Raw genomic sequence first — 16,798 nt, 5'->3', positions numbered from 1 at the left:
ACAAGATAAGTCTGCTTGAGGTGTTCTATAGATAAGAGAAGGTCTCTTGTGTCCTTCTATAGACAATGAAAGACCACTTGAGGTCATCCATAGACAAGAAAACTCATCCTGATGTTTTCTATAGACGAGGAAAGACCTCCTGCGGACTTATATAGACAAGAAAATACATCCTAATGTTTTCTATGGGGAAGGAAAGTCCCCCTTAGGTCTTCTATATACGAGATAATACCTGCGTAGAACCTACTGGGTCCTTCTACAGGAAAAATAAGTCCTCTTGAGGTCTTCTATAGGCAAGAAAAGACCTCTTGATACATTCTGTAGACAAGAGAAGACCTCTTGACGTCTTCTGTCTGAAAGATAATACCACTTGAGGTCTTTTGTAGACGAGGGAATTCTTCTTGGGGTGTTGTAGTGAGAAGAGAAAACCTCTTGAACAAGAGAAGTCCTCTTGAGGTATTCTTTAGACAAGAGAGGCCTTTTGAGGCCTTCTACAGATAGTAGAAGTCTGCTTGAGATCTTCTGCAGACAAGAGATGACCTCTTGACGTATTATATTCACAAGATAAGATCCCTTGAGGTCTTCTGTAGACGCGAAAAGTTTTCTTGAAGTCTTGTAGTGGCAAGAGAAGACCTCTTGAACAAGAGAAGTCCTATTGAGGTCTTCTGTAGACGAGATAAGTCTTCTCAAGGTCTTGTAGTGACAAGAGAAGACCTCTTGATCAAATGAGGTCCTCTTGAGGTATTCTTTAGACAAGAGAGGGCCTTTTGAGGCCTTCTACAGATAGGAGAAGTCCACTTTAGTTCTTTTACAGACAAGAGAAAATCTCTTGGCGTCTTCTATCCACAAGAAAAGACCTCTTGATGAGAGAAGTCTTCTTGAGGTATTGCAGTGACAAGAGAAGATTTCTTGAATAGGAGTAAACCTCTTGAACAAGAAAAGTCCTCGTGAGGTAATCTTTAGACAAGAGAAGAGCTTTTGAGGCCTTCTACAGATAGGAAAAGTCCGCTTGAGGTCTTCTACAGACAAGAAAAGACCTCTTAGGCCTTCTATAGAGAAGGAAAGTCCTCTTGACATCTTCCATAGACAAGAAAACATCCCTTCAAGGCAAGGAAATAGGCAACGGAAGACCTCCTAATGTCTTCTATATACAAGAAAGTACATCTGTAGGTCTTTTAAAGACAAAGAAATACGTATTGAGGCCTTCCACAGACAAGAGAAGTCCTCTTGAGGTCTTCTATAGACAAGGAAAGACCACTTGAGACCTTCTAAAGACAAGAAAACTTTTTGAAGTCTTCAGTTGACAAGAAAACACCTCATGAAGCCTTCTATAGGCAAGGAAATACCTCCTAAGGTCTTCTACATAAATACAAGAAAATACATCCCTAGGTCTTTTATACACATTGAAAGACCTCCTGAGGATTTCTACAGACAAAAGAAAACCTCTTGAAGTATTCTACAGACAAGAGAAGGCCTCTTGTGGTCATCTAGATACAAGGAGAAAACCTCTTGAGGTCTTCAATAGACAGGAGAAGACCTCTTGAGGTATTCTACACACAAGGAAATACTTCTTTAGGTCGTCTATAGACAAGAGAAGACCTTTTGAGTTCTTCTACAGAAAGGAGAAATCCTCTTTAGGTCTTCTGTAGACAAGAGAACACCTCTTGAGATCTTCTGCAGACAAGAGAAGTCTGGCTCAGAGATCCTCTATAGACAGGAGAAGTCCAGTCTCTTGACTTGTCGGAAGCCTTTAATACCGTCAACGGCGCCAAGCTGTTCGAGAACATAGAGAATACTTCCCTGCAGTCGTGTTTGAAACGTTGGATAATTAACTTTTTATGCGAACGCTAATCGTTTGTGGAATTCAGAAATAAGAAGTCGAAGACATGGGCCTGTTTAACATCTACGTTTCTGAAATTGCTGACCCTGTAACATGGTTTTCTAGTTGGCTGGGGTAAGCTCAGTTGCGTCAAGAATCTTCATAAGGACCCACCATACGAAATGAGAAGACTTGTATTTTCCCTTTCCAGGGGATCAATACGGATTTTATTGTTTTAAGAACTAGTTTACAATCTACTCAGGATTGAATACGATAAGAATATGTTCAATAGGTATGTATCGATCGTGAAGATGGCTGAGTGGATCGGTGCTCGTTAGTTGGGGTTCGTGACAAGTGGGCGTTGTTCTGACAATGGTTACCCTTACTCGGTTGGTTCGGAATCAGTAGTGGTTGAAGGGTTTGCTGGGTATCGGGACCAGGTGATTTCGCTAGTGGCTCGTGAATATCCGGGAAACTGGTATATTGATGACGGTGTGTAGATATTCGGGATGGCGGGTTGTAGTAGACCGGGGACCCGCTACGATGTCGACGGTTCGCAGGAAATAGAGACGGCATCTTGTAGCTAATTGGGAACCAGGTGGATTCGGCGATCGACTGATGGTGCCTGGTGAGCCGATGGATTCAACGTTCGGCAGTTGATGTTCGGGAACACTATGGATTAGGCGTTCGGTTGTTGATGTTCGGGAACGCGATGGATTCGGCGTTCGGCTGTTGATGTTCGGGAACACTATGGATTCGGCGCTCAGCTTTTGATGCTCGGGAACACTATGGATTCGGCGTTCGGCTGTTGATGTTTGGGAAGACGATGGATACGGCGTTCGGCTGTTGATGTTCGGGAACACTATGGATTCGGCGTTCGGCTGTTGATGTTCGGGAACACGATGGATTCGGCGTTCGGCTGTTGATGTTCGGGAACACTATGGATTCGGCGCTCAGCTTTCGATGCTCGGGAACATTATGGATACGGCGTTCGGCTGTTGATGTTCGGGAAGACGATGGATGGATTCGTTGCTCGGTTGTTAGTCTAGGACTACGGTCTAGTTTCTAAAATGTACTCCTACTATTCAAACAGTGGAACAGATGACCCGAAGGCCCTGTAGAACTGAAAAACCCGAAGGTCCAGTGCCGAATGGAACAGATGACTCGAAAGCCCTGTTGAACTGAAAAACCCGAAGGTCCAGTGCCGAATGGAACAGATGACTCGAAAGCCCTGTAGAACTGAAAAACCCGAAGGTCCAGTGCCGAATGGAAGAGGTGACCCGAAGGCCCTGTAGAACTGATAAACCCGAAGGTCCAGTGCCGAATGGAAGAGGTGACCCGAAGACTCTGTAGAACTGAAAAACCCGAAGGTCCAGTGCCGAATGGAACAGATGACTCGAAAGCCCTGTAGAACTGAAAAACCCGAAGGTCCAGTGCCGAATGGAACAGATGACTCAAGAGCCCTGTAGAACTTGAAAACCCGAAGGTCCAGGGCCGAATGGAACAGATGACCCGAAGGCCCTGTAGAACTGAAAAACCCGAAGGTCCAGTGCCGAATGGAAGAGGTGACCCGAAGGCCCTGTAGAACTGAAAAACCCGAAGGTCCAGTGCCGAATGGAACAGATGACTCAAGAGCCCTGTAGAACTGAAAACCCGAAGGTCCAGTGCCGAATGGATCAGATGACCAGAAGACCCTGTTGAACTGAAAAACCCTCTTATAAAACATTAGGCCTTTGGTTTGAGACAAGCTATGCGGCGCAAGTGTGGTAGTGGAAGAATATTCAAATCTGCCAGAATGCCAACCTGAGAACTACATGAAGGTGCGTTCTCATGACACCAGTGTACAAGTTGCAGGAGGAGGCGAAGATTTTATTGTTTCATTGTTGTTTCAACATATCTGTTTCAAACATATCTCAAGAACTTTTATTTTGCTCAAAAAACAAATATTTTATACAATTCCCACCACATAACTTACCACTTCAACAACAATTACCTTAAAAATCCGCTCTTTCGATTACACATTTCTCTTTATTTAGCAAAAAACACAAAAAAAATTCTTTCTCTTTTCTACATGTTAGGGTGCTTAACACCTGAATAGAAAGAAGATTAGCGGGTAAATTCAGCAAAATACTGCTACCATTCAATTCGAATATGTTTGATTACAAATAAAAGTTAGGTACTCATTCATGGGCCAGCCAGAAGGCTACCAACAATCGGTGCTTTCGTTACCTTTTTTCTGTCGTGTGTATCCCAGCCGTAATACGATCAAGACGTGACCAAAGTTTAACATCATGAAGATCGCTATGATGTTTCTTGCCGTAGTGGCTTTTGCGGCCATTACCACAGTGAGTGGTAAGTTGTGTTTTTTTCTTGTTTTCTTTAACGAAACGAAAGTGAAAATTGTAGCACAAAAATGTGAGAATAAATAGTGAAGAAGAAAAAAAACAACAACACAGAAGTGAAGTGAATTGACAATTAGGTAGCAATTGAAAGATGTTTGTGGGTGATTGGCCACAGAATATTTGGTTTTGGCCTATTTACATTTTGATATTCTTATTATTTGTAAGTTAACTCCGTTTATTTTGATAATGTTATGGTGGCGGAAAAAAATTATTTGTTGAAAAAAAAACAAAGTGAATTAAATGCGGGAAATGTTACAATAAAGAACATAATTAAATTCTGTTGTAGGTGTTAATGTATAAAAAAATATTTTTAAATAAATTTAAACAGTTGTAATGAATGCCATAAAAAAGTTTTTGCGAATTCGAGGGTTAAACTTATCAGTTTGTTAGGTGCCATTTTCCAGCAAAGCATAGAATAAGGTCAACAAACTGATATTTTTTGCATATAATGAATAAAGTTTGTCATTCTCAAATTGTAGGTCACATTGGTCCAAAGGTTATTCATCAAAATTTTATCTTCGAAATTCCAATTACTTCATGGTTTTGGTATTGAATATTAAATTTGAAGAACTTTCCTTCAAGAGCGATTTTCGAGTATTTCTGAAACCTATTTCATATCTGCTGCGAGGTGTAGAGTATTATAACGTTCAAATATTCGTGCCGTAAAAATAGTTAAATAATTAAATAAGATTAAACATCCCCCTTCTTCTTCTTCCTAATATCATGGCTTAGAAAACCATTTGAGGAAATATATATTTTTTTATTTTTATGAAGTTTCTTCGTAACCTTTTCTTAGCTATGGCCTATTGAGTTACTCCTATTATACGTTATTTTTCTATGTGGCGTCTTTGATTTTCTCTTATGCTCTTCTTGAAGTTACACCAACAAATTTATGGAGGACATTTGGTTAATTTTAACGAAGAGTAAAAACCAAATTTCAGTCATTTGTGCTTAAAAATGTGGCAAACCCTTTTAAAATAGCGAAAATCAGGTGGTATATGAAGACATGGACCTATTCCCACAAATTTCTGGTGGAAAGTTGTATGTCCCCAACGAAAAGTTTTAAAATTTCAAATTTCAGCCTCTGTGATATTGAAGCCACAACCTTCAAAATACCGAAAATCGGGAGGAGCCCTTCTATGGAAGCTACACTGATAGTTCTCTTCTGGAATGTAGTGTACCCCTATCGAAGACCAAATACCTAATTTCACCCATTTCAGATTGATAATGACGCTAATACCCTCAACTAGCGAAAATCGGGTGGTATCCTTCTATTGGGGCTATATGAAGACTTGGACCTATACCGACAAGTTTCTGTTGGAAATTTGTATACCCCCAATGAAGACCAAGTAAAAAATGTCAGCCATTTTGGTGTGATATTGAAGCCACAACCTTCAAAATACCGAAAATGCGGGACCCCTGGAAATTCCCAACAACCCTTCCTCCACCGAGAAAACAGGATTTTCTCCTTTCGTAACAAAATGCAGAATTATTTCTTAAATATCGCAGCAGGTCTGTATTATGTCTAGATTCAATCTTACCTCCCCTTCATGTAGTCCACAATGTAGAACAAGTTTAAGCCTTGTCTGAGATCGTTTTGAAAATTTGACCATATTTTGTGGGGCCTCAGACTTACCAAAAACTCTGAAAAGGCTCTACTACCCTACTAATAATTAAACTTGATTTAAAATATAATAATTTTGTACGTGTACTCGATTTAGCCAAAACTTTGCACATCGTCAAATTTCTTTTAAAAGTACAATAAGTTCCATGTTTTATATCGGACAGCACCTTCGGCACCTCCCTCATTAAAGTTCATAATTTTCAGTGCAGTTGAAGGGCTGCTAGAGGATTGTTTTTAAACGTGTATCAAAGGTACTCCTCCTATATCAAAGTGTGGACAAAACACCAAAAATCGGGTGGTATGCTATATTGGGGCTATAACAAAATATGGATCTGTATAGGCAATTTATGGTGGAAAACTTTCGTCACTAACGGGAACCTTAAATGTCACATAACGGGTAGTTCCTACTAAAAATGTAGCTAAAACCCTCAAAACACCATAAATGGGAGGTACCGTCATATGAGAGGCACATGTTGATCATTTTTAGTGAAGAAGTTTTGTGGCCATTGGGAATCTCAAACATCAAATTACAGGTACTTCGATAGAAAGTACTATAGCGAAAATTCTTAAAATATCAAAAATCGGGAAGTCCCGTCATATGGGGCCTATACCAAAACGTGAACGTGGCCACTAAAAACCTCAAATGTCAAATTACAGCTAGATTGGTTAAAATTGTAGTTAAAATCATCAAAACTCCGAAAATCGGGAGGTACAATTTCCATATTGGGGGCTATACCAGAACATGGACCTGTGTTGACAATTTTCGTTGAAGAAGTTATGTGACCACAGCGAACCTTAAATACGAAATAATAGGTATTTCGGTCAAGAAATATAGCCAAAAATTCTCAAAATGTCTAAAATAGGCAGGTGCTGTTATATGGGGGCTATACGAAAACATAGACCTATGTTGACAATTTTTGGTACAGAAGTTTTCTGACTCAGTTTTCAAATAACGAGTAGTTCAGTCAAAAAGTGTAGCTAAACCCTCTTAATACAGAAAATTGCAGAATTTTATCATGGTAAAGAAAATGTGCACTTCATTGGGTCGTACACATTTATATCAATGCAGTACAAACGAAAAAGATAACTTAATATAACCTCCATACTATATAAAAAATTCCAAGAAATTCTATATCGGAATACGACTTTTGGATATCTCCCTCACAAAAATTCAAAATGTTGGTTTAAGTGCATATACGAGAATCGTTTCGAAATTTTTATCTAAGTTACTACATATGGACCTGTGTACAGTGATATAATGTTTTTAGTGGGTAAAGCCATGCTTTCGGACATAATGATCCGAAAGCTCTAAAAATTCTTAGGCTACACTTTGATACGACCAAAAATGTTCCTCATCGAAATAACGATTTTATACCCCAAGTATATTTGGCGAAATTCGTTTCAGACAATTTGGAGTCGATTTAGCCATGTCCGTCCGTCCGTCTGTCTGGTGCGGACGATAACTCTCGAACGGATTAATCGAATCGATGAAGATTAGGAGCGTCTCTCGGATCGTTTTGAAACTTTTTCAGCAGGTTTACCTTGCGGCTCCCTTTACTGCGGTACAATTTTTCGCGGGATCAAGACCATACTTCCTGAGATAATGGCCTAAAAGCTCCAAAAAACCATGAGGGCACCAACCAAAATGGCAAATTCGCAAGCTTCGGGTACCTCCCACACAAAATTCGAAAAAACTGAAGTTTAAGAGCTCCTCTCGGAATAAGGAGAGGACTTTTGTGCAAGATATCTCGAAAGCTTGTTTCAAAAAATTTCGTCCAAACTTCATTTAACGTAATTGCATATTTCGAGTTCTCTATGAATCAGAAATTTGCTTACTGAAATTTGTTTGCATATGTATGTCAAGAATTTAGTATAGCCCCACATTACGGTACCTAGAGATTCCACGTATATTGAAGAAAACTCGTGATACGGCAGGTTGTTAAATTAGTCACACATAAGAGTGTCACTTTGTCTTTAACCTCGTTTGGAAATGAAATGCACGGATATACATACATATATGTTAACTGCTGATCTTGTGTGGTTTGATGTTGTCCCCAATAATCATTTCAGTTTTGCAGGATGTCTAAGGCGGCATTATAGTGGACAAAAAGGTGGGATGCGTAGAACGGTTTTTATGGGTCTTCTCTAGTAATTTGGTGTAGGGTCATGATCCGGTCTGCGGTGGATTTGCGATGTCTAAACCGCATTGATATGACCATAGGATTCAGTCATTCGCATAATATGCTCGACAGCACTGTAGTTGGCACAAACCGTCTTGCCTCCTTTCTTGTGCAAATGACTTAACAGACGGATGTTCCAATCCCTGGGAATAATTTCCTTCAACCAAATGTCCCTTACTAGGTGATACATACTTCGTATCAGCATGTCGTCACCGGACTTGAAGAGTTCGGCTGGCAGCCCCATCAGTTCCTGCTGCCGTATTTTTCTTTAGACGAATTATTGCTGCCCTAATTTCATTTTGGCTAGGTGATATACATGCAATGTCATCGTTTAGGATTATCTCTGGAGTATTTTCGTTTTTGTAAATATTTATTACCAAAAATTTGCGGAAATTCTCTTTCCAGATCAGATTCCCTTTCTTCTTGTCACCCGATATTTATAACCTGCACCAACTTTGAGTAAGGGAATTATATCTTTGTGTCACCCTATATTTGCCCAATTTCAATGAAATTTGGAATGTTTGACGGAATTAGCTCCGTCCGTGACACCACAGATATTATTCCACCCAATTTTAGCCTTAAACTCTTTTAGGAAAATCTTAATGTTATGGTCAGGTCCGTGCCTACATGTTTTATGTAGGTGCTCATAGAATATTTCTTTGGTATCTTCATGTTTCTCTTCGGTCGGGGCAAAGGCCCAGTTTGATACTGTGATCCTCGGTTTTAAATCAAAAATGAAATATTAAATGCATTAAAATTTTGGCTAGAAACAAACTTACCTTCTCCCTCCCCCATGTGCTGGGTCATATTTTCAACAACTCAATTGCAGCTGTCATGAGTTCAGGGAATTTCATTAGCTCTTAAATCATAGTTTAATCAGTTTAATTTATTGATTTTTCAATAAAATCGTAATACCCAATCAATTGAGATTATTTGTTTGTTTGCTTTAATAATAAATGGGGAAAATGCCGATAATAGCCTTTGAAAGAAATCTACAGTAGCGGACAAGACCACAAGAACGTGATTAGATTAAAATCGTAAGCAATAAGTGTAGTATTGCAATAATGATACGACTCATTGACTAACATTTATTACGTCTATACATACATACGTAATGGGAAGTGTGGAAGAAGTTTGTAAACTTATCACCGAATGAAGACTGTAATTGTTCTGAGGCAAAGATTAGATGTTTTAAAGATAAGTGGGTATAGCGAAAAAGAAAAAAGTTAACGATTTCTTCTGATAGAAGTGAGAGTATATTTCCGAAATGATGTTGTTTGTTTTGTTTATGGCATTACACCCTAAGTCTTTGACAACATAATTTATTTCTTGGATGGTGGTCAAAAATTCCTTAAATCCCGTTTATTGGCCTGGTGGACCGGCCATCCACGTTTATTGGCCATGAAAAAAAATCTTTAAAAAAATATTCTTTAAACAAATCCACGTTTATTGGCCGGATTGTGGTTGAAATTTTTTTTTTTAAAGTCACGTTTATTGGCCGGATCTTGGTTGAAAAATATTCTTTAAAAAATCCACGTTTATTGGCCGGATCTTGGTTGAAAAATATTCTTTAAAAAATCCACGTTTATTGGCCGGATCTTGGTTGAAAAATATTCTTTAAAAAATCCACGTTTATTGGCCGGATCTTGGTTGAAAAATATTCGTTAAAAAATCCACGTTTATTGGCCGGATCTTGGTTGAAAAATATTCTTTAAAAAATCCACGTTTATTGGCCGGATCTTGGTTGAAAAATATTCTTTAAAAAATCCACGTTTATTGGCCGGATCTTGGTTGAAAAATATTCTTTAAAAAATCCACGTTTATTGGCCGGATCTTGGTTGAAAAATATTCTTTAAAAAATCCACGTTTATTGGCCGGATCTTGGTTGAAAAATCTTCTTTAAAAAATCCACGTTTATTGGCCGGATCTTGGTTGAAAAATCTTCTTTAAAAAATCCACGTTTATTGGCCGGATCTTGGTTGAAAAATATTCTTTAAAAAATCCACGTTTATTGGCCGGATCTTGGTTGAAAAATATTCTTTAAAAAATCCACGTTTATTGGCCGGATCTTGGTTGAAAAATATTCTTTAAAAAATCCACGTTTATTGGCCGGATCTTGGTTGAAAAATATTCTTTAAAAAATCCACGTTTATTGGCCGGATCTTGGTTGAAAAATATTCTTTAAAAAATCCACGTTTATTGGCCGGATCTTGGTTGAAAAATATTCTTTAAAAAATCCACGTTTATTGGCCGGATCTTGGTTGAAAAATATTCTTTAAAAAATCCACGTTTATTGGCCGGATCTTGGTTGAAAAATATTCTTTAAAAAATCCACGTTTATTGGCCGGATCTTGGTTGAAAAATATTCTTTAAAAAATCCACGTTTATTGGCCGGATCTTGGTTGAAAAATATTCTTTAGAAAATCCACGTTTATTGGCCGGATCTTGGTTGAAAAATATTCTTTAAAAAATCCACGTTTATTGGCCGGATCTTGGTTGAAAAATATTCTTTAAAAAATCCACGTTTATTGGCCGGATCTTGGTTAAAAAATATTCTTTAAAAAATCCGCGTTTATTGGCCGGATGTTGGTTAAAAAATATTCTTTAAAAAATCCACGTTTATTGGCCGGATGTTGGTTAAAAAATATTCTTTAAAAAATCCACGTTTATTGGCCGGATGTTGGTTAAAAAATATTCTTTAAAAAATCCACGTTTATTGGCCGGATGTTGGTTAAAAAATATTCTTTAAAAAATCCACGTTTATTGGCCGGATGTTGGTTAAAAAATATTCTTTAAAAAATCCACGTTTATTGGCCGGATGTTGGTTAAAAAATATTCTTTAAAAAATCCACGTTTATAGGCCGGATGTTGGTTAAAAAATATTCTTTAAAAAATCCACGTTTATTGGCCGGATGTTGGTTAAAAAATATTCTTTAAAAAATCCACGTTTATTGGCCGGATGTTGGTTAAAAAATATTCTTAAAAAAATCCACGTTTATTGGCCGGATGTTGGTTAAAAAATATTCTTTAAAAAATCCACGTTTATTGGCCGGATGTTGGTTAAAAAATATTCTTTAAAAAATCCACGTTTATTGGCCGGATGGTGGTTGAAAAATATTCTTTAAAAAATCCACGTTTATTGGCCGGATGGTGGTTGAAAAATATTCTTTAAAAAATCCACGTTTATGGGCCGGATGGTGGTTGAAAAATATTCTTTAAAAAATCCACGTTTATTGGCCGGATGGTGGTTGAAAAATATTCTTTAAAAAATCCACGTTTATTGGCCGGATGGTGGTTGAAAAATATTCTTTAAAAAATCCACGTTTATTGGCCGAATGGTGGTTGAAAAATATTCTTTAAAAAATCCACATTTATTGGCCGGATGGTGCTTGAAAAAATATTCTTTAAAAAATCCACATTTATTGACCGGATGGTGCTTGAAAAAATATTCTTTAAAAAATCCACGTTTATTGGCCGAATGGTGGTTGAAAAATATTCTTTAAAAAATCCACATTTATTGGCCGGATGGTGCTTGAAAAAATATTCTTTAAAAAATCCACATTTATTGACCGGATGGTGCTTGAAAAAATATTCTTTAAAAAATCCACGTTTATTGGCCGGATGGTGGTTGAAAAATATTCTTTAAAAAATCCACGTTTATTGGCCGGATGGTGGTTGAAAAATATTCTTTAAAAAATCCACGTTTATTGGCCGGATGTTGGTTGAAAAATATTCTTTAAAAAATCCACGTTTATTGGCCGGATGTTGGTTGAAAAATATTCTTTAACAAATCCACGTTTATTGGCCGGATGTTGGTTAAAAATATTCTTTAAAAAATCCACGTTTATTGGCCGGATGTTGGTTAAAAAATATTCTTTAACAAATCCACGTTTATTGGCCGGATGTTGGTTAAAATATATTCTTTAACAAATCCACGTTTATTGGCCGGATGTTGGTTAAAAAATATTCTTTAACAAACCCACGTTTATTGGCCGGATGTTGGTTGAAAAATATTCTTTAAAAAATCCACGTTTATTGGCCGGATCTTGGTTAAAAAATATTCTTTAAAAAATCTATGTTTATTGGCCGGAGGGTGGTAGAAAAATATTCTTTAAAAAATCCACGTTTATAGGCCGGATGGGCGTTGAAAAATATTCTAAAAAAATCCATGTTTATTGGCCGGAGGGAGGTTGAAAAATATTTTTTAAAAAATCCACGTTTATTGGCCGGATGGTGGTAGAAAAATATTCTTTAAAAAATCCACGTTTATTGGCCGGATGGTGGTAGAAAAATGGTGGTAAAAAAATTTAAAAAAAAAATCCTCGTTTGGCTGAAATTTTTTTTTTTAAATCCACGTTTATTGGCTGAAATTTCTAACAATTGTTTTTTTCTTCCTTTTTAGCTAAAACTGGCTATGGTCCTGGTGAACAAGATTGGGGCTTTGTCGATGTTCGTACCGGTGCACATATGTTCTACTGGTTGTACTACACCACTGCTGACGTTGCCCAATATACCGAACGTCCCTTGGCCATTTGGTTGCAGGGCGGTCCAGGTGCTTCCTCAACTGGTTATGGTAACTTTGAAGAATTGGGTCCCCTAGATCTCTATGGTGAATATCGCAACTGGACCTGGGTTAAGGATATGAATGTGATGTTCATTGATAACCCTGTGGGTTCTGGATTCTCCTACGTCGATAACATTTTGCAGCTGACTTCCACCAATAATGCCATTGCCAAAGATTTGGTATCATTCATGAAAGGTTTCTATGAATTGCATCCGGAGTTTGAAGATGTCCCCTTGCATATTTTCTGTGAAAGTTATGGTGGTAAAATGGCTCCCGAATTTGCCTTGGAATTATATTATGCCATACAACGTGGTGAACTGAAGAGTAATTTGCAGTCGGTTAATTTGGGTGATCCATGGACATCACCAATTGATTCGGTTTTGGCTTGGGCTCCACTTTTACTGAATATGGTAAGTGTATTGACTTATTTGGGGATTTAGGTGAATTAATGTTTGTTTTTTTTTAGGGTATTGTTGATCAAGATGGCTATGAGAATATTATGGTTGCTGCTAATAAAACTTTGGACTTGGTGGAACAGGAAAAATGGACTCAAGCCACCATTCAATGGAGTACCACCCAATCGGTGTTGTTGCGTGAATCAAAGGGTGTTGATTTCTATAATGTTGAAAAACCAACTCGTGGTGATGCCTACACCCGCATGATGCTCAAGACTAGTAACTATAAGGGTAAGTTCAGGATCTCTTTTTAAGAATTTGAAAGAGTTTTCATTTTTCTTCATCTCTTTTTCTGTTTTGTAGAACAAATGTACCGCACCTTGGTCAAATACGATATTGATGAAGATCGTGATCAAATTTTGGAAGACTTAATGCGCGGCCCAGTCAGTGAGGCTTTGGGTATTCCCTCCAATGTCAAGTGGGGCTCTCAAAGTGGTACCACTTTTACACGTCAAATGGGTGATTTCATGAAACCAGTCATTCATATTGGTAAGTAAAAGGTATTCTGTCTATAGAGGATCTCTAAAGGCATGGTAGCTCTTCTGCCTATAGAAGGTCTATAAAAGGTCTTCCGTCTAAATGTTATTCAGTCTACAGAAGACTCTAAAAGGTATTCTCTTAATTTCGTCTGATTTAACTTAATTCCTATTTCTCCTCTCTCTCCCTTCCTTTCAGTGAGTGAACTTTTGGACAACACCCCATTGCGCGTCTCCGTTTTCTCAGGTCAACTGGACTTGATCTGCGCTACTCCAGGTACCGTTAATTGGATTGATAAGATGCGTTGGAGTTACCGTGATGATTACCTGAAGGCACCTCGTGTTGGCATCAGTGTTGATCGTATTTTGGAAGGTTATGAAAAGACAGCCGGCAATTTCAGTATGTTCTGGATTAATCGCGCCGGACATATGGTTCCTGCCGACAATCCAGCTGGTATGAGCTACATCTTGAAGAAAATTACACAATTTGGTTAAACTCGTGCAAAAATATTGTTTTTATAAAATAAATATTTAAAGATTATCTGAGGGGCGTTATTTACTTTGCGAGGAATACAACGGAGAATTAAAAGTTATTTAGTATTACCTGGTACACCAGGTAGAGTGAATGCTCTTGAGTTCAATATTTTTAATTATATTCATATAAGTTCATTGCTACCAGGTGAGACAATAACCTAATTTTTATTCGAAAACTGGTTCGATCCAAATTCATAATTCAAAATAAGAAGTCAACAACGTATATCGTAGGTGTGGAATTTATTTGATACATATACATCAGATTTCAGGTAGTCATAAAACAATCCAATCGGCCGATGCTGCTTGAAAAAATATTCTTTAATAAATTCACGCTTTGCAGAGCTGATGTTGCTTGAAAAAATATTCTTTAATAAATTCACGCTTTGCAGAGCTGATGTTGCCTGAAAAAATATTCTTTAATAAATCCACGCTTTGCAGAGCTGATGTTGCTTGAAAAAATATTCTTTAATAAATCCACGCTTTGCAGAGCTGATGTTGCTTGAAAAAATATTCTTTAATAAATCCACGCTTTGCAGAGCTGATGTTGCTTGAAAAAATATTCTTTAATAAATCCACGCTTTGCAGAGCTGATGTTGCTTGAAAAAATATTCTTTAATAAATCCACGCTTTGCAGAGCTGATGTTGCTTGAAAAAATATTCTTTAATAAATCCACGCTTTGCAGAGCTGATGTTGCTTGAAAAAATATTCTTTAATAAATCCACGCTTTGCAGAGCTGATGTTGCTTGAAAAAATATTCTTTAATAAATTCACGCTTTGCAGAGCTGATGTTGCCTGAAAAAATATTCTTTAATAAATCCACGCTTTGCAGAGCTGATGTTGCTTGAAAAAATATTCTTTAATAAATCCACGCTTTGCAGAGCTGATGTTGCTTGAAAAAATATTCTTTAATAAATCCACGCTTTGCAGAGCTGATGTTGCTTGAAAAAATATTCTTTAATAAATCCACGCTTTGCAGAGCTGATGTTGCTTGAAAAAATATTCTTTAATAAATCCACGCTTTGCAGAGCTGATGTTGCTTGAAAAAATATTCTTTAATAAATCCACGCTTTGCAGAGCTGATGTTGCTTGAAAAAATATTCTTTAATAAATCCACGCTTTGCAGAGCTGATGTTGCTTGAAAAAATATTCTTTAATAAATCCACGCTTTGCAGAGCTGATGTTGCTTGAAAAAATATTCTTTAATAAATCCACGCTTTGCAGAGCTGATGTTGCTTGAAAAAATATTCTTTAATAAATCCACGCTTTGCAGAGCTGATGTTGCTTGAAAAAATATTCTTTAATAAATCCACGCTTTGCAGAGCTGATGTTGCTTGAAAAAATATTCTTTAATAAATCCACGCTTTGCAGAGCTGATGTTGCTTGAAAAAATATTCTTTAATAAATCCACGCTTTGCCGAGCTGATGTTGCTTGAAAAAATATTCTTTAATAAATCCACGCTTTGCAGAGCTGATGTTGCTTGAAAAAATATTCTTTAATAAATCCACGCTTTGTGGGGCTGATGTTGGTTGAAAAAATATTCTTTAATAAATCCACGCTTTGTGGGGCTGATGGTGGTTGAAAAAATATTCTTTAATAAATCCACGCTTTGTGGGGCTGATGTTGGTTGAAAAAATATTCTTTAATAAATCCACGCTTTGTGGGGCTGATGTTGGTTGAAAAAATATTCTTTAATAAATCCACGCTTTGTGGGGCTGATGGTGGTTGAAAAAATATTCTTTAATAAATCCACGCTTTGTGGGGCTGATGTTGGTTGAAAAAATATTCTTTAATAAATCCACGCTTTGTGGGGCTGATGTTGGTTGAAAAAATATTCTTTAATAAATCCACGCTTTATGGGGCTGATGTTGGTTGAAAAAATATTCTTTAATAAATCCACGCTTTGTGGGGCTGATGTTGGTTGAAAAAATATTCTTTAATAAATCCACGCTTTGTGGGGCTGATGTTGGTTGAAAAAATATTCTTTAATAAATCCACGCTTTGTGGGGCTGATGTTGGTTGAAAAAATATTCTTTAATAAATCCACGCTTTGTGGGGCTGATGTTGGTTGAAAAAATATTCTTTAATAAATCCACGCTTTGTGGGGCTGATGTTGGTTGAAAAAATATTCTTTAATAAATCCACGCTTTGTGGGGCTGATGTTGGTTGAAAAAATATTCTTTAATAAATCCACGCTTTGTGGGGCTGATGTTGGTTGAAAAAATATTCTTTAATAAATCCACGCTTTGTGGGGCTGATGTTGGTTGAAAAAATATTCTTTAATAAATCCACGCTTTGTGGGGCTGATGTTGGTTGAAAAAATATTCTTTAATAAATCCACGCTTTGTGGGGCTGATGTTGGTTGAAAAAATATTCTTTAATAAATCCACGCTTTGTGGGGCTGATGTTGGTTGAAAAAATATTCTTTAATAAATCCACGCTTTGTGGGGCTGATGTTGGTTGAAAAAATATTCTTTAATAAATCCACGCTTTGTGGGGCTGATGTTGGTTGAAAAAATATTCTTTAATAAATCCACGCTTTGTGGGGCTGATGTTGGTTGAAAAAATATTCTTTAATAAATCCACGCTTTGTGGGGCTGATGTTGGTTGAAAAATATTCTTTAATAAATCCACGCTTTGTGGGGCTGATGTTGGTTGAAAAAATATTCTTTAATAAATCCACGCTTTGTGGGGCTGATGTTGGTTGAAAAAATATTCTTTAATAAATCCACGCTTTGTGGGGCTGAT

General features: G+C 37.2%; 1 protein-coding gene across 1 annotated transcript; it reads left to right on the top strand.

Annotated features, from left to right (window-relative positions):
* The first annotated feature begins 3,987 nt into the window (after positions 1-3,987).
* On the top strand, positions 3,988-14,058 carry LOC141393313 (retinoid-inducible serine carboxypeptidase-like). The gene is made up of 5 exons (XM_073966303.1): positions 3,988-4,168; positions 12,425-12,996; positions 13,053-13,272; positions 13,345-13,530; positions 13,717-14,058. The coding sequence occupies exons 1-5, from the start codon at positions 4,108-4,110 to the stop codon at positions 14,010-14,012; spliced, it is 1,335 nt and encodes a 444-aa protein (XP_073822404.1). The 5' UTR covers positions 3,988-4,107; the 3' UTR covers positions 14,013-14,058.
* Positions 14,059-16,798: the final 2,740 nt, after the last annotated feature.

This window comes from Musca autumnalis, unplaced genomic scaffold (assembly GCF_047663935.1).
Source record: "Musca autumnalis isolate F117 unplaced genomic scaffold, ASM4766393v1 scaffold_2, whole genome shotgun sequence".
Classification (NCBI taxonomy): Eukaryota; Metazoa; Arthropoda; class Insecta; order Diptera; family Muscidae; genus Musca; species Musca autumnalis.
Note: the sequence above shows the minus strand (reverse complement) of the source record. Positions and strands in the feature narration are given on the sequence as shown.

Excerpts from the sequence above, each read along its gene's own strand:
- LOC141393313 (XM_073966303.1), top strand. The coding sequence starts at position 4,108 with ATGAAGATCGCTATGATGTTTCTTGCCGTAGTGGCTTTTGCGGCCATT. Across the intron at positions 12,997-13,052 it reads CTCCACTTTTACTGAATATG|GGTATTGTTGATCAAGATGG; the intron begins GTAAGTGTATTG and ends GTTTTTTTTTAG. Across the intron at positions 13,273-13,344 it reads CAAGACTAGTAACTATAAGG|AACAAATGTACCGCACCTTG; the intron begins GTAAGTTCAGGA and ends TCTGTTTTGTAG.